The sequence below is a fragment of the Amblyraja radiata genome, chromosome 3, assembly GCF_010909765.2.
Source record: "Amblyraja radiata isolate CabotCenter1 chromosome 3, sAmbRad1.1.pri, whole genome shotgun sequence".
NCBI classification, from domain to species: domain Eukaryota; kingdom Metazoa; phylum Chordata; class Chondrichthyes; order Rajiformes; family Rajidae; genus Amblyraja; species Amblyraja radiata.
Window position 1 is genome coordinate 21,152,335 of NC_045958.1, and position 18,027 is coordinate 21,170,361.

At 43.0% G+C, this 18,027-nt stretch overlaps 1 protein-coding gene across 1 annotated transcript in view; it reads left to right on the top strand.

The window, feature by feature from the left end:
- ythdc2 (YTH domain containing 2) overlaps nucleotides 1–18,027 on the top strand; it is a 93,958-nt gene that overhangs the window by 12,110 nt on the left and 63,821 nt on the right. Inside the window, 4 exon segments of the mRNA XM_033017441.1 lie at nucleotides 1,515–1,717; nucleotides 11,955–12,121; nucleotides 12,196–12,298; nucleotides 16,364–16,520. Coding sequence (XP_032873332.1) covers nucleotides 1,515–1,717; nucleotides 11,955–12,121; nucleotides 12,196–12,298; nucleotides 16,364–16,520 — 630 coding nt within the window.

The following is an 18,027-nucleotide window of genomic DNA, read 5'->3' on the forward strand; positions in this document are numbered from 1 at the left end:
GGAGCGGTTAGCAGTGGGGAGGAGCGGTTAGCAGCGGGGAGGAGCGGTTAGCAGCGGGAGGGAGGGGGCGTGGAGGGGGGGTGACTTCACTCGCTGCGAGTGGAACATAGCGCAGCAGGCTGCGAGGAGAAAGTTCTTCAAAAGCAAGCCGGGAAGCTTGTGAGTGCTCATGAGCGCCGGTGACCTTGGGTGACCACGGATGCCATCGGGATCTGCAGAACAGAGCCCACTTTCTCGTTCTTTCTGCGTCTTTTGAAGAACCAGGGGGAGGGTGGTGACGTCACTCCTGGAAAACTGTACCCAGCAGGCAGCGCGTTGAAAATTCTGCGCAGCTTGCCGCGAGGAGCAGAAGCATTGTGACGTCATCCAGCTCGCTTCAGCTCGTTAGATTTTAAAAAGATCTCAGGTTGGTGAACAATTTTAGTAAAAATACTCGGGAAATAATGAATCAAATTTTCAGATGAGGCGATTTTCGACATCATGAGGTAAATCTCTACCGGAATATGTAAAATTTTCACCATTAGCGCGTTGGGTTTTGGAGAAGATGTGATTCACAATGGAGAAGATGTGATTCACAAGCGAATTAACAAGATCAGATCAGAGTTTTATCAGTATATAGATTACGCAGTTATATAATACATTTCCCAGTGAACCTGATAAGCTTAAAGGGAATAGGTAAGAACTGCAGATGCTGGTTTAAATCGAAGGTAGATACAAAATGCTGGAGTAACTCAGCGGGTCAGGCAGCATCTCTGGAGAAAAGAGATGCTGCTTGACCCGCTGAGTTGCTCCAGAATTTTGTGTCTACCTAAGCTTAAAAGGAGTGCAGGAATCATGGGCCTGGCAAGTGGAAAGCATGTGTTGGAACTAGGATTCTGGTTCCTGCACTCCCTATTAATTTTTAAGTGAGATGGAGGAAACACAGGGCTCTACTGAGTGAGGGGAGATTGGGAAAAAGGGCTCTGTTAACTCTGGAAAGGAGAGTGGACCAGATTATGATGAGTGGTTAGGGAATTTAGTAACTGGGGTCCCTGTGAGTGGCTGGGGGGTGCAGCAAAACTTACCTGATGAAATAGATGTCAAAATATCAGGATTCGTGAATGGTTAACAGTGGATTTCTGGAGTTTTACAGTACTAATCTCTATTGCGTTGGTACAAATCTAGAACAAGCGTGTTCATTTATTTTATGTTCCTTTGTTGCAAGTCCGGAGAAACAGGAGTAGGTGACGTTTCGGGTTGAGACCCTTCTTTATACCCAAACTCCAAAAACGTACAATCTTGTAGGCTAATTGACTTGGTAAAATTTTAAATTGTCCCTAGTGTGTGTAGGATAGTGTCAGTGTGCGGGGATTACTGGTCGGCATGGACTGTGGGCCAGAGGGGCTGTTTCCGCGCTGTGTCTCTAAAATAAGCAAAGCTAAGGTCTGTCATATTTGTATAACACTGTACTGTTTTGAGCGTTTGCATTGATTTTCAAGTTATCGATCAGTTGGTTTCATTTCCTTTGCCTCCAGAAAACAACCGAGAAATGAATAAGACCAGTGGTAGGCTCAACAATGGCATTCCTCAAGTTCCACCGAAACGTGCAGATTCTGAATTGGATGCTTTTAGACATTCTTTGCCTGTTTTTGACAAGCGAGATGATATCGTGAAAATTATAAAAGAGAACAGAGTGATTTTAATAGTTGGAGAAACCGGCTCTGGAAAGACTACGCAGGTATGGCCTCCTTAATTATTAAGACAATATATTTTTAATAAAGCATTTAGTACTAAATTGGGAGAGGACACATTACATCATTATTAAACAGAAGCTAGCGAGAGTAAATTGGGAGCAGCTCTTATTATGTAAGTCCACATCTAACATGAGGGTTGTTTAAAGACCAACTGATCAAAGTTCAGGACTGCTATGTTTCAGTAGTGAACAGAATCAAGGGTGTCAAGGTAAGGGAAAACTGAATGATGAACGAGGTTTAACATTGGTCAAAAAGTCAAGTGAAATGAATGTAAGGTTTAGAAGATGAAATCAGATAGGAAAATCAAGCAAGCGGGAGGCAACTCGAGCAGGGTTAGGAGGATCAGTCGGATTAAAGAGAATCCCAAGGCAATTTTTACACATATTAAAAATGAGGATAGCTAGGGAGAAGGTAAGACCACTCAAGGAAAAAGGAAAACGTTTGCATAGATTCTGAGGACATAGGCAGGTGCTGAACATGTACTTTGCATATGTATTTACCGTGGTGACGGATGTGGAGGATCGTAAGATCAATGTAGGGTATGTTAATATGCCAGGGCAGTTTGAGATCAAAAAGAAGGTGGAGTTGAGATACCCGTCTTAAAAGGCATTAAAATGGATAAGCCCCCAGGCCTGATTGAATATATCCCGGGGTTGTTGAGAGAGGCAAGAGATAGGTGGGGCCATGATGAAGATCTTTGTATCCTATCTAGCCATAGGTGAGGTCACGGACAATTGAGATTAGCCAATGTTTTCCTTTATTTAAGAAAGGAAATAGAGATTATCAAACCATAGATCAGTGAGCTTCACTTCAGTGTAAAGGGCCTGTCCCACTTTGCGATTATTTGAGTGACTGCGAACGTCAGTGACTGTCGCCCTAAAAACCATCAAGTTGTATGACGCTCCGTGTCACCGACACATCAAGCACGTCACCCGCCTTCACACTACACAGAAGTATAAGAATCACATTGGAAATGAACACCTGCTTCCTTATCAGTTTGCCCGCTGCTCGAACAGATAGTGCTCTGGGATTTTTAAGTATGTCACTCTCTGCGATGTCTCTGTTTCGACCCAGCAGTATCCTGTTTCTATCTCGCCACGCTCCGCTCCCGTTCTCCCAGCCGAGTTGGATCTCTGCTGCAGATATCGTTCTGCTTTCAATTCCCTCCATTCGTAAATTCCGCCCATCTCCCTCTACATTCAGTAACGTTTCCCTTGGACATACCAAGGCCAATAATCTTTAAGCAATCGCCGCCCAGTCCCCGAGATCGCCGCTTCTGAGCATTCTCCTCCGGCTTCAATCTAAACAAGAAAGCTTGTGTTCGTCTTAGTGGACTGCTCAAACCCCCTCACTAGTTATTGGGGGTCTCTTTAAATTGCGATAAATTGCACGTGTGTCGATCTTTGTGATTACAACAGCAATGAGGACTACTCTCGCTAGTCATTCTCACCTTGTGCCAAGTTGCGTGTTTATATCATAAGAAATAAAACAGCAAAGTTGCAGGTGTGGAGCGTCACCGGCTATCACCCGCAGGACAGCATACGTCTGCGTGTGACAGGGCGCACAACATGAAAAGACACCCAGATGTCGTCTGAGCATTCCAAAATCCAGGGGCGACATCACGCGTCACTACATGCGTCACACCCCGACCACGCCGCGACAACCTCTTTTCAGGCTGTTGCCGAAAAAGTCGCCCAAGTGGGACAGGCCCTTAAGGAAGCCTCTAGAGATGCTTATTTGCAAGAGAATCGGCTAATTAAGGCATTCAACATGGTTTTGTGAAGAACAGGTCATGTCTTGCAAATGAATGCATTTTTTGAAGAGGTGACGAAGGTGATTAGTGCAGTGGATGTTGTCTCCCTGGACTTCAGTAAGGAATATGACAAGGTCCCTCTCTGTAGTTTGAACCAGGTGATTAAGATGTGTGGGATCCATAGTGACTTGATATTGTGGCGTATCTATCGTAGACAGAGGATAGACTTCTGGCTGGTCTGTGACCAGTGTTGTTCTGCAGGGATCAGTGCTATGAATTCTGTTGTTTGTGATATAAATGAATGACTTGGACGAACATGTAGATGGGTTGGTTGGTAAATTACAGACAACACAAAATTTGGTGGAGTTGTGGACAGTGAAGAGGCTATCAAAGGATATAGTAGGATATAGATCAATTACAAGTACGGTAGAGAAATGGCAGACAGAGTTTAATCCAGTGTGAGGTGGTGTACTTTAAGACAGAAAAGCAGACAGGGCCCTTAACTGCATTGATGTGCAGAGGGATCTTGGGAACAAGCCCATAGCTCCCTGAAAGTAGCAGCACAAGTAGAGAGAGTAATAAAGAAGGTGTACAGTATGTTTGCCTTCATCATTAGGGGCATTGAGTGTAAGAGTCTGGAAGTTATGTTACAGTTTTACAACATTTTAGTTAGGCCACATTTCAAATATTGTTTCAAATACAGTTCTGGTCGAGATTCATTTGAATATTGACTGGATTGGAGGGTATTAGCTTTAATAAGAGTTATAGAGTTATACAGTGCAGAAACATGCCCTCCGGCTCAATTCATCTATACCGACCAAGGCGTCCCATTTGCCTGCATTTTCCCATATGCCTCTAAACCTTTCCTATCCATGTACCTGTCCAAGTATTTTCTAAATGTTGTTATTGAACCTGCCTCAATTAGTTCCTCACACAACTCATTCCATATACCCACCTCCCTCTGTGTGAATAATTTGCCCCTCGGGTTCCAATTGCATCTTTCCCCTCTCACCTTAAACCTATGCCTGCTAATTTTTGATTCCCCAACCCAGGTAAAAGACTGTGCATTAACCCTATCCCCATCATGATTTTATACATCTGTATAAGATCACCTCTCAGCCTCTTCTCCAAGTCCTAGCCTTCGCGATCTCTTCCTTAGTTCAGGCAGTGAGTCCTGGCAACATTCTTGGAAATCTTTTCTGCGCTCTTTCCAGTTTAATTTAATCTTTCCTATAGCAGGGGGACAAAAGTAAACACATCACACCAAGAGTGGCCTCACCAATGCATTATTCAACTGTGACATTATATCCTGTGACATTATACAAAAATTGTTCATCCCAGTTTGGCAAAAGAATAAATCAGGGAAGGTAGTGCATCCGTGGATAACAAGGGAAATCAGGGATAGTATCAAAGCGAAGGATGATGCGTACAAATTAGCCAGAAAAAGCAGCATACCGGAGGACTGGGAGAAATTCAGAGACCAGCAGAGGAGGACAAAGGGCTTAATTAGGAAAGGAAAAATAGATTATGAAAGAAAACTGGCAGGGAACATAAAAACTGACTGCAAAAGTTTTTATAGATATGTGAAAAGAAAGAGATTAGTTAAAACAAATGTAGGTCCCTTGCAGTCAGAAACAGGTGAGTTGATCATGGGGAACAAGGATATGGCGGACCAATTGAATAACTACTTTGGTTCCGTCTTCACTAAGGAAGACATAAATAATCTGCCGGAAATAGCAGGGGACCGCGGGTCAAAGGAGTTGGAGGAATTGAGTGAAATCCAGGTTAGCCGGGAAGTGGTGTTGGGTAAATTAAATGGATTAAAGGCCGATAAATCCCCAGGGCCAGATAGGCTGCATCCCAGAGTACTTAAGGAAGTAGCTCCAGAAATAGTGGATGCATTAGTAATAATCTTTCAAAACTCTTTAGATTCTGGAGTAGTTCCTGAGGATTGGCGGGTAGCAAACGTAACCCCACTTTTTAAGAAGGGAGGGAGAGAGAAAACGGGGAATTACAGGCCAGTTAGTCTAACATCGGTAGTGGGGAAACTGCTAGAGTCAGTTATTAAAGATGGGATAGCAGCACATTTGGAAAGTGGTGAAATCATTGGACAAAGTCAGCATGGATTTACAAAAGGTAAATCATGTCTGACGAATCTAATAGAATTCTTCGAGGATGTAACTAATAGCGTGGATAGCTGTGAGGAGGATGCTAGGAGACTGCAAGGTGACTTGGATAGGCTGGGTGAGTGGGCAAATGTTTGGCAGATGCAGTATAATGTGGATAAATGTGAGGTTCTCCACTTTGGTAGCAAAAACAGGAAAGCAGACTATTATCTAAATGGTGGCTGACTAGGAAAAGGGGAGATGCAGCGAGACCTGGGTGTCATGGTACACCAGTCATTGAAAGTGGGCATGCAGGTGCAGCAGGCAGTGAAGAAAGCGAATGGTATGTTAGCTTTCATAGCAAAAGGATTTGAGTATAGGAGCAGGGAGGTTCTACTGCAGTTGTACAGGGTCTTGGCGAGACCACACCTGGAGTATTACGTACAGTTTTGGTCTCCAAATCTGAGGAAGGACATTATTGCCATAGAGGGAGTGCAGAGAAGGTTCACCAGACTGATTCCTGGGATGCCAGGACTGTCTTATGAAGAAAGACTGGATAGACTTGGTTTATACTCTCTAGAATTTAGGAGATTGAGAGGGGATCTTATAGAAACTTACAAAATTCTTAAGGGGTTGGACAGGCTAGATGCAGGAAGATTGCTCCCGATGTTGGGGAAGTCCAGGACAAGGGGTCACAGCTTAAGGATAAGGGGTAAATCCTTTAAAACCGAGATGAGAAGAACTTTTTTCACACAGAGAGTGGTGAATCTCTGGAACTCCCTGCCACAGAGGGTAGTCGAGGCCAGTTCATTGGCTATATTTAAGAGGGAGTTAGATGTGGCCCTTGTGGCTAAGGGGATCAGAGGGTATGGAGAGAAGGCAGGTACGGGATACTGAGTTGGATGATCAGCCATGATCATATTGAATGGCGGTGCAGGCTCGAAGGGCCGAATGGCCTACTCCTGCACCTAATTTCTATGTTTCTATGTTTCTATCCCAACTTCTCTACTTAATTTCCTGACTAATGAAGGCCTGGCTGACAAAAGCCTTCTTCTCCACCCTAGCAACCTGTGACACCACTTTCAGGGAACTATGTCTCCTTGATCCCTCTGCTCTACAATGCTCTCATGAATCCTACTGTTCACTGTGGTCCTGCCTTCGTTTACCGAGGTCAAAGTACTGTAAATGAATGCACGAAGTATAAGAAATAAAGTGGACGAGCTTGAGGCTCAGTTAGAAATTGGCAAGTATGATGTTGTGGGAATTACAGAGACATGGCTCCAAGAGGGCCAGGGCTGAGAACTGAATATTCAAGGGTATACCTCCTATCAAAAAGACAGACAGGTGGGCAGAGGGGGTGAGGTAGCTCTGTTGGTGAGGAATTAAATTCAGTCCCTTGCAAGGGGTGACATTGAAACAGGAGATGTAGTCAGTATGGATAGAACTAAGGAATTGTAAGGGTAAAAATACCCTATTGGGACTTATCTACAGACCTGATGTCTGAAGAAGGGTCTCGACCCGAAACGTCGCCTATTTCCTTCGCTCCATAGATCCTGCCTCACCCGCTGAGTTCCTCCAGTATTTTTGTCTACCTTCCTGATGTACTAGTGGCCAGAAGGTCTGGGGTGACGGAGGAGCTGAAGGAAAACTACATTAGGCAGGAAATGGTGTTGGGTAGACTGATGGGATTGAAGGCTGATAAATCCCCAGGGCCTGATGGTCAGCATCCCAGGGTACTTAAGGAAGTGGCTCTAGAAATCGTGGACGCATTGGTGTTCATTTTCCAATGTTCAATAGATTCAGGATCAGTTACTGTGGATTGGAGGGTAACTAATGTTATCCCACTTTTTAAGAAAGGCGGGAGAGGGAAAATAGGGAATTATAGACCAGTTAGCCTGACATCGGTGGTGGGGAAGATGCTGGAGTCAATCATAAAAGATTTAATAGTGGCACATTTGTATAGCAGTAACAGGATCGGTCCAAGTCAGCATGGATTTACGAAGGGGAAATCATGCTTCTGGAATTTTTTGATGTAAATAGGAAAATGGACAAGGGAGCACCAGTGGGTGTAGTGTACCTGGACTTTCCGAAAGCCTTTGATAAGGTTCCACATCGGAGATTAATGGGTAAAATTATGGCACATGGTATTGGGGGTAAAGTACTGACATGGATAGAAAATTGGTTGGCAGACAGGAACCAAAGAGTAGGGATTAACGGGTCCCTTTCAGAATGGCAGGCAGTGACTAGTGGGGTACCGCAAGGCTCGGTGCTGGGACCGCAGCTATTTACAATATACATTAATGATTTAGATGAAGGGATTCAAAGTAAAGTGGAATGTAATTAGGAATGAATGATGAATGAATGAATTTTCATATACAAGGAATTTGCCTTGGTGCTTCGCCCACAAGTGACAACATGACATACAGTGACAGTTAAGAATGATTCATAAGACATTAAACATTAATAATAAAACATTATTGATTAAACATGTGAATGTAATTTAGCCAAACCTTATTCATACCTAATTTAAAGCATAAATGTTGCATTATCAGTGCATTATCAATATATATTAATGATTTAGATGAAGGGATTATAAGTAACATTAGCAAATTTGCAGACGACACAAAGCTGGGTGGCAGTGTGAACTGTGAGGAGGATGCTATGAGAATGCAGGTTGACTTGGACACGTTGACTCCTTCAGGAAGCAACTATAACCCATTCTTTTGCCTCTTGTATAAAGTTACATAATTTCTGGAGGGGAATTTAATTTTTTTTTCAAAAATACTTAAAATAAAATTGGACCCCGACACTGAACTGATCATTCTAGGTACGTCAGTCAGAAGCCGTCTGAGCTAACATTATTTCATAGACGTTTCCTTAATTATGGCCTGATAACGGCGAAAAAAATAATACTTAAATTTTGGAAACACACATCAGTCCCTACTGTAAAGATGTGGATTACAAACATGTCCGAGACACTACATTTGGAAAATATTAGGCTTGTCTTGGCAGAAAAACCAGATCAATTTTTCAAGACATGGACACCCTTCACCGAATTCTTATAAGGATAGCATGGCGCAACACAACTTTGGATTTAAATCCAACTATGGGTTGGGTGAGGTGAGTGGGGGGGGGGGGGGAGGGGACGAGAGGCAGGTATATCTCCACTTTTTTCTTTTTTTTTCCTTTCTTTTTTTTTGCTTCTCCTCTCTTACATCTTTATTCACTCTTTAGCTACACTACTTTGGTAGTCTAGGGATCCTATCTTTGCACCTCTCACTTTTTCTCTTTCTTGTTCTTTCTCTTTTCTTTTCCCTTATTTTCAAGTTAAAAGGTTAAAGTTGAAGCTGTACATTAACGGTATAATTTTATATGCCGATTGTTTTATTCTTGTACAATTGCTTCTAATAAAAAAAAATAAAAAAAATACTTGGACAGGTTGGGTGAGTGGGCAGATGCATGGCAGATGCAGTTTAATGTGGATAAATGTGAGGTTATCCACTTTGGTAGCAAAAACAGGAAGGCAGATTATTATCTAAATGGTGTCAAGTTGGGAAAAGGGGAAGTACAATGGGATCTGGGGGTCCTTGTTCATCAGTCAATGAAAGTAAGCATGCAGGTACAGCAGGCAGTGAAGAAGGCGAATGGCATGTTGGCCTTCATAACAAGAGGAGTTGAGTATAGGAGCAAAGAGGTCCTTCTGCAGTTGTACAGGGCCCTAGTGAGATTACACCTTGAGTATTGTGTGCAGTTTTGGTCACCTAATTTGAGTGCAGCATAGGTTCATAAGGTTAATTCCCGGGATGGCGGGACTGTCATATGCTGAGAGAATGGAGCGGCTGGGCTTGTATACTCTGGAATTTAGAAGGATGAGAGGTGACGTTATTGAAATATAAGATTATTAAGGGTTTGGACACGCTAGAGGCAGGAAACATGTTCCCGATGTTGGGGGAGTCCAGAACCAGGGGCCACAGTTTAAGAATAAGGGGAAGGCATTTGGAACTGAGATGAGAAACACATTTTCACACAGAGAGTTGTGAGTGTGGAATTCTCTGCCTCAGAGGGCAGTGGAGGCCGGTTCTCTTTCAAGAGAGAGCTTGATAGGGCTCTTAAAGATAGCTGAGTCAGGAGATATGGGGAGAAGGCAGGAACAGGGTACTGATTGTGGATGATCAGCCATGATCATATTGATTGGCGGTGCGGGCTCGAAGGGCCGAATGGCCTACTCCTGCACCTATTGTCTATTGTTTGACTTCCCAAATTACAAGACCTCACACTTATCTCCATTAGCTATTCCTCGGCCCACTTGCACAGCTAATCAAGATGACGTCTTTTTGGTCTATGAGACCATCTATTTTAACATTTATCATGCCCTGTACATTCTCATCCAAATCGTTGGATGTCATAGCTAAATAGCAATGGGACCTGCTGATCCCAGAGGCAAACCAGGTCTCCAGTCTGAAAAACAACCTTCTGCTATCATCTTCTGCTTCCTGCCATGAACCAATTCCGTATCAAATAGCTGCAGCAAAGTGGTTGGACAAACCTGGATTGTTTTCTTTGAAACAGTGGAGGGTGCAGGGATTACGAGAGGCATTGAAGGACAAGATGGTGGCGCCTGTCGACAGCGGCCTCTGCAGTCCGTCTGTCTTTTTTTTCTTTTTGTCCTGTTAAGTGGATATCTTGGCTTTGTTTTTACATTATTTTTTAGTTGTGTATATGTGGGGGGCGGGGGAAATTTTTAAATCTCTTCCCTGTACGGGGACCGGACTTTTCTTTGTCGTGTTGCCGTTGTCGTCGGGCCTAACGTCGCGGAGCCGGCGGCCTCCAACAGGAATCGGCCTGGAGCTCCAGTCGCAGGGCCTGCGGACTCACCGACTTCGAAGTGCGGGGCGCTGTGGGGGCGCGCGGTTGCGACCCGACTTCTGAGCTCGGAGGCGCCGGCTGCAGGTCTGTGGATGGTAACATCAGGAGCTAGCGGGTCCCTGGTGGGAGACCGCTTTTCGGTGCTCCCGCAACGGCAAACTTCGCCCCGCCCGAGTTGAGGGGTTTAAATCGACCCGGAGCGGGGCCTTACATACCCGGCGCAGCTTAAACGGCCGCGGTACTTACCATCGCCCGCCAGGGGGGGGGGCTCTAACATCAGGAGCCTCGATTGGCTTGATGCAGCAGTTTGGCTGCTTGACTGCGGGAGAGGAATGGGCACAGAGAACAGGGAAGAGATAAGACTTTGCCTTCCATCACAGTGAGGAGGTGTTTGGGGATTCACTGTGATGGATGTTTTGTTTGAAAATGTGTTAATTGTGTGTTTTTGTTTTTTTGTTTGATGATGACTGCAGAAACGCAATTTCGTTTGAACTTATGTTCAAATGACAATAAATGATTCTGATTCTGATAGTCAGAATCTTTTTCCCAGGGTGGAATCAACTACTAGTGGGCACAGCTATAGGATGAGAGGGGGAAAGTTTAAAGAACATGTGCAGGGTGAATTTTTTTGTATACAGTGAATGATGGGTGGTTGAGCTGTGTTGCCAAGCATGAAGGTGGAAATAGATATGAGAGTGTCATTTAAGAAGCTTTTAGACAGGCACATGAATGTGTAGGGAGTGTACAGGCGGAAGGGAGTAAATTGATTTGGCATCATCTTTGGCACAGACAACTTTTTTTAAAAAAAACCTTTCTTTTATAGCTTAATGTCAAATAGTTATATATAGTGTCAGCTATTGTTAGCTGTGCTCTGTTCTCGCTATTTAATAGTAGGTTGTGTCTTTAATGGATCTGCACCACCAAAGCTTTAACATGTTCTTGATTTGTAAACTGTTGAGTATGCTAGATAATCAATGTATTTCTTGTGAATAAATGTATGAGCCTGGCATTTCAACTGTGAAATTAAAACGGCAAATGTTACAAATATTGAGCAGCATCTGTGGAAAGAGAATCGGAGTTAACATCATAACTAAGATGGGACCGGAAACTAAAAGATTCTGGCTCATTTTTGTCTAAAATTGAATCTCAATGTGATAATAACCTAATTGCCATCAGTCTTTGTTTTCTAGACTTAAATACCAAGTGTGTGAATTAAGATTAAGGTATAAAATGCCAGGCAAAGATTGAAATGTCAGCTCAGTTATTCAACCTTATGTAAAAAAGCAAGATTTATTTGAAAGTGTTTTTAAATCTTGCTTGTCCCTAAGATTCTGAAACAGTATAAAATACATAAATTCTGCCACTATTAACTCATTTTTTATCATGAATTGGTATTTTCTAAAGATGTTCAAATATTTGTTTTGTAGCAGAGTTGTTCATGTGTTCTGAGTCTATATTCTAACTTGAGTTTGGCTGCACTCATTTTTTATTTTTCAGATCCCCCAGTTCCTTCTGGATGATTGCTACAAGAATGGAATACCTTGCCGAATATTCTGTACTCAGCCCAGGCGACTTGCGGCTATTGCTGTGGCAGAAAGAGTTGCTGCAGAGAGGGGTGAGAAGATTGGGCAGACAATTGGCTACCAAATTAGACTGGAAAGCAGGTATAATATAAGTTGTTTTACATACAGCCAAAACTTGCATTTAAATTTGCTAATGCAAAATTATTCTGTTTCAGGGTTTCCCCAAAGACACTGCTGACGTTTTGCACAAATGGAGTTCTTCTTCGAACACTAATGGCTGGAGATGGTACTTTGGCAGCTGTCACTCACGTGATAGTAGTAAGTTTATCAGGATGATGCATTGTATATTTTTCCTAACTGAAGAGAAGTAATGAAATGAGAAAATGCTGGAAATGTAGGCTTTTCAACATCGTAAAGAAGGGCCGTACAATTGTGTGGTTCATGCTTTATGGATTCTTTGCTTCTCTAAATGATTTCCTAATTTGGCTTAAATCACATCATAAGCCTTGCTGGTGAGGAAGTTAGTATGAGAGCAGTTAAGGCCCTTTGGAAGTACACATTGTGGTCAGCCCATGCTGCTAATCAGCATGCTGTGATGATTTTACACAAGACTGCAATTAGCTGAGGGCACACAAAGCTGAAAGAGTTTCTGGAAGTGAAGGAGGGAGGGGACATAGTTTCTCAGCAGGAACCTACACCTAGTCACAATGTTCAGAGATCAGTTCTCCTTCCTGACCCTCTTTGAGTGTATACCTGCTGCAAAAGATGGAGAGCTAGAGGAACTCAGCAGGTCGTGCAACATCCTTTGCAGTGCTCACCCAGTAGCTGCAACTTGACTGGTGGAAGATTGTCCCCTTGCAGAGGATGCTTCTGGACAGTTCTGAGCTAAAAGGCCTGTTTTGGACTACACCATATTGACATGGGTTAACAGCAGTCTAGTCATTTTCTTGGGGAGATCTAATTAACACTAATACATAATGAATTGCATTGCCCATCACAATTCAATCTATACTCAGCATGCTTTCAAACAATATAAATACCTGATACATTTAAGTTCATGGAATTTATGCAGTAACTTTACATTTAGAAACATAGAAATTAGGTGCAGGAGTAGGCCATTCGGCCCTTCGAGCCTGCACCGCCATTCAATATGATCATGGCTGATCATCCAACTCAGTATCCCGTACCTGCCTTCTCTCCATACCCTCTGATCCCCTTAGCCACAAGGGCCACATCTAACTCCCTCTTAAATATAGCCAATGAACTGGCCTCGACTGCCCTGTGTGGCAGAGAGTTCCAGAGATTCACCACTCTCTGTGTGTAAAAAGTTCTTCTCATCTCGGTTTTAAAGGATTTCCCCCTTATCCTTAAGCTGTGACCCCTTGTCCTGGACTTCCCCAACATCGGGAGCAATCTTCCTGCATCTAGCCTGTCCAACCCCTTAAGAATTTTATAAGTTCCTATAAGATCCCCTCTCAATCTCCTAAATTCTAGAGAGTATAAACCAAGTCTATCCAGTCTTTCTTCATAAGACAGTCCTGACATCCCAGGAATCAGTCTGGTGAACCTTCTCTGCACTCCCTCTATGGCAATAATGTCCTTCCTCAGATTTGGAGACCAAAACTGTACGCAATACTCCAGGTGTGGTCTCACCAAGACCCTGTACAACTGCAGTAGAACCTCCCTGCTCCTATACTCAAATCCTTTTGCTATGAAAGCTAACATACCATTCGCTTTCTTCACTGCCTGCTGCACCTGCATGCCTACTTTCAATGACTGGTGTACCATGACACCCAGGTCTCGCTGCATCTCCCCTTTTCCTAGTCGGTCACCATTTGTCCCCTCTCATTCTTGATCTCTCCACAAATGGGAACGGATGCTCTTGATCTATCCTATTTAAAACAATCACCACTCCATATACCTCTATCAAATTTCCTTTGAAATTTTCAATGCTTTAAAAATTGAAATCCAGAATTTTTTGTCTATAATGTAATAAAATTCCTCTTTCCTGGAACTATTCCGAGGAAATTATTATTGCACCCTCGCCAGAGCCTTACGTACATAATGTTGCTTATCATTCCATTAAAATAAATGCTCAGATAAGGTAAAAGCTACCCTGATAGTTTCTTTGAGGAAACTAAAAATATTTCAGAAGTTGCAATTTTGCAGCTTTCTACTAACTTTATGGGGACAAACAGTAAATGAAGTCGTCAAGTTTATTTGTCACATACACATACAAGATGTGCAGTGAAATGAAAGTGGCAATGCCTGCGGATTGTGCAAAAACAACAGAACAGAATAGAACAGAACCAGTATTTACATTTTAGGAAAAAAAAGCAAGTTTATGCATTAAAAAAAAGTCTATTCCTCAAGTTGACCTGCGTTAATTTCTGCTGAAGTAATGCTGTGGTAATGAAAAAGTTACTTTTATAACAATCAAACAGGTTCACTTCTTAATAAACTGACAACTCACAATACTTTTGGTAGACCAGTTCAAAACTTTACTTATCATCGGCTGATGGAAGTGGCAAGGACCCCAGTCAAGTGAGCAATACTTTCACTTGGCTGTCCTCAGTCCACTTCTCTGTACAACAGAATTACATCGTATTATATAGTGTTCAAAAGGGAACTGCAGATGCTGGAATATCGAAGGTACACAAAATTGCTGGGGAAACTCAGCGGGTGCAGCAGCATCTATGGAGCGAAGGAAATAGGCGACGTTTCGGGCCGAAACCCTTCTTCAGACCGTATTATATAGTGTTTTTTTGTCACCTTAGCACATTCCACAAACATTAGTCATGGTCAGAGGTACAGAGAATACACAGGATACTACAGGATGCGTCACATCAAAGGCATCTTGTCATATGGTACAAGGACTTTACATATCAAAGGCACCGGACATTTGGTACAAGATATCTTGCATATTAAAGGCATCGGCCATTTGTCAATACCCCTTACTGGGATAAATCTGGGCTTCCTCTCTCGTCACTTGGTCGATGAATTTTAAAGTAATTCATTATCTTAATACACAGCAACCTGAGGCAAACCTAGACTTGCCTTTCTGTATTAATCTACTCGAGAAAAGCCTGATTTGAGACTAAATATAAGTAAGCTGGCCCAAGAATCCATTTAATATTTTCTTATATTTTTAACATAATTCAGCCTTATCAGTAATGGTGAGAAATGTATTATACATAAAAGAGACATTATAAGTAACTTTGTGGAGTGGAGCGCACACAATAATCTCCATCTCAACACCAAAAAAACAAAGGAGATAGTGGTGGACTTTAGGAGGGGGAGGAGGAGGACTCAAGCAACGCCGATCACCATTAAGGGCACTGAGGTGGAGGTGGTTGCTAATCACAGGTACCTTGGGGTGCAGCTTGACAGTGAGCTGAACTGGAAGTGTCATATGGAGGCGGTGTACAGGAGGGGACAAAGCCGACTGTATTTTTTAAGGAGGCTGAGGTCTTTTAATATCTGCCAACCCCTACTGTGCAGTGTCTACCATTCAGTGGTGGCCAGTGCTCTGTTCTTTGCTGTGGCCTGTTGGGGAGATGGCGCCCGTATAGCGGATAAAAACAGATTGGACAAACTAATCAGGAAGGCCGGCTCAGTGGTCGGGGCTGAGCAACGAACGGTCCAGCAGGTGGCAGAGGCCAGAACTCTAAATAAACTAGGTTCCATAATGACAAACCCCACTCACCCACTCCATGCCCTGAAGGTGATCAAGAGCAGCATCTTCAGCCAGAGGCTGATTGCACCAATGTGCAAAACGGAGAGATACAGGAAGTCCTGTTTACCAGCTGCTATAAGACTTTTTAATGAGCATAAATAACTGCACTTTTTTTAAATTAATTGTATTTTAACTTGTATTTTAACGTATTTTAACTTGTTATGTATGAAAGCGTGGTGTTATGTTTGTCTTGAAGCTGTCGTGGCACTGTAATTTCCTGAAAAGGATTATTAAAGGAATAATCAATCAATCAAAAAATACTGACATGCAAGTTCAAAAGTTGAAGATTAGCACATTTAAATAGTAAATTAAATACATGATATGGTGGTTCAAGAAACGTTGTGACAATTCAGGTAACTGGATCTGGTTCCTTGTGAGTCAGATTAAGAGTTGTAGAACAAGACATTAAAATTATTTGGTACTCCTCAGTTCAGTGGCACTTATTTATTAGCAGCACTAATTATTGCTGAAATAAATCCTGCAAGAAAAGGCTATTCATCACATGATGTAAATACATTACATTAAGTGGCATGGTATGCAACAATTAAGTGGCTAACTGAAGAAAGGGAATTTAAAAAACTGGATTTTATCAACTGTACTGAAGAATGCATACTCATACCTTTTTTCTCTTTTTTTTTATATGACAGGATGAAGTGCATGAGCGAGATCGGTTTAGTGATTTCTTATTAACTAAACTGAGGGATCTGATGCAAAAACATCCATCACTAAGACTCATTCTTTCTAGTGCAGCTCTGGATGTTAATCTCTTTGTTAGATACTTTGCTGGCTGTCCTGTAATTTACAGTAAGTAAAGGTTTGAGTATACTTTGTATCCTGATTCCCTTTTATGACTGATTCCTGGGATGGCAGGACTTTCATATGAAGAAAGACTGGATAGACTCGGCTTGTACACGCTGGAATTCAGAAGATTCATGGGGGGATCTTATTGAAACTTACAAAATTCTTAAGGGGTTGGACAGGCTAGATGCAGGAAGATTATTCCCGATGTTGGGGAAGTCCAGAACTAGGGGTCACAGTTTAAGGATAAGAGGGAAGTCTTTTAGGACCGAGATGAGAAAATCATTTTTTACACAGAGAGTGGTGAATCTGTGGAATTCTCTGCCACAGAAGGTAGTTGAGGCCAGTTCATTGGCTATATTTAAGAGGGAGTTAGATGTGGCCCTTGTGGCTAAAGGGATCAGGGGGTATGGAGAGAAGGCAGGGATGGGGATACTGAGTTGGATGATCAGCCATGATCATATCGAATGGCGGTGCAGGCTCGAAGGGCCGAATGGCCTACTCCTGCACCTATTTTCTATGTTTCTATGTAGATTTATTGTTTGCATTGCTCAGGTTTTGACAAATTGGATTATTTAATGTTTATTTTTGTTGTGATTTAATTAAATTATATTTAATTGAAATAGTAGACTGTTTAAACTATAGATAGTTTGGCAAAATATTAATGTTTACCACTTAAAAAAAGGTCAGAAATTTAGGATAATGGGAAATATTAGTATTACACTAAAGGGGATAAGGCAGGATAATGGTATTGAGAGAGAAAAATAGATCAGTCATGATTGAATGGCAAAGTAGACATATGCTAGATCGTATGCTCTTAAGGGCCTGTCCCACTTACGTGTCCTTGGCACGCAAATTACGCAACCTCGTGGTCGCGTTGAGGCGCATGGGCATCATATGGCCGCGCAGGGCCGGTCCCACTTAGAAGCGTGGAGGGGTACGTAGTTGTGCGCAACATCCCGCGGGGCTCCAAAATCTTTGTAGTGAACTAAATCTTCGCACGCAAACAGCCTGCCGCGGAACTGACGGCCAAAGTGGGACAGGCCCAAGACCCTGGCGTGACGCAACGTCTCACCTTCAACAGCAGCAGAAGCAGGCAAACGATCGCCGAACTCGGCATGGGGCTCACAGCCGTTGCGGTCCGGATCCGCCCCCACTTCTACTCCCAGAGCGGGGCCAAGAAAATTGAAGAAAGACACAAAATGCAGGAGTAACTCATCGGGACCGGTGGCACCTCTGGAGAGAAGCAATGGGTGATGTTTCGGGTCAAGACCTTTCTTTTCAGACTGAAGAAGAGTTTCGACACGAAAAGTCACCCATTGCTTCTCTCCAGACATGCTGCCGGTTCCACTGAGTCACTCCAGCTTTGTGTCCATCTTCAAATGACGTCACGCGCTCCAGACGGCTGTGCGGTCATATGAAGTCGCGCGCGACCTTCGCGGCTCAACGTGACCACGAGGTTGCGTAATTTGCGTGCCTAGGACACGTAAGTGGGACAGGCCCTGTACTCAAA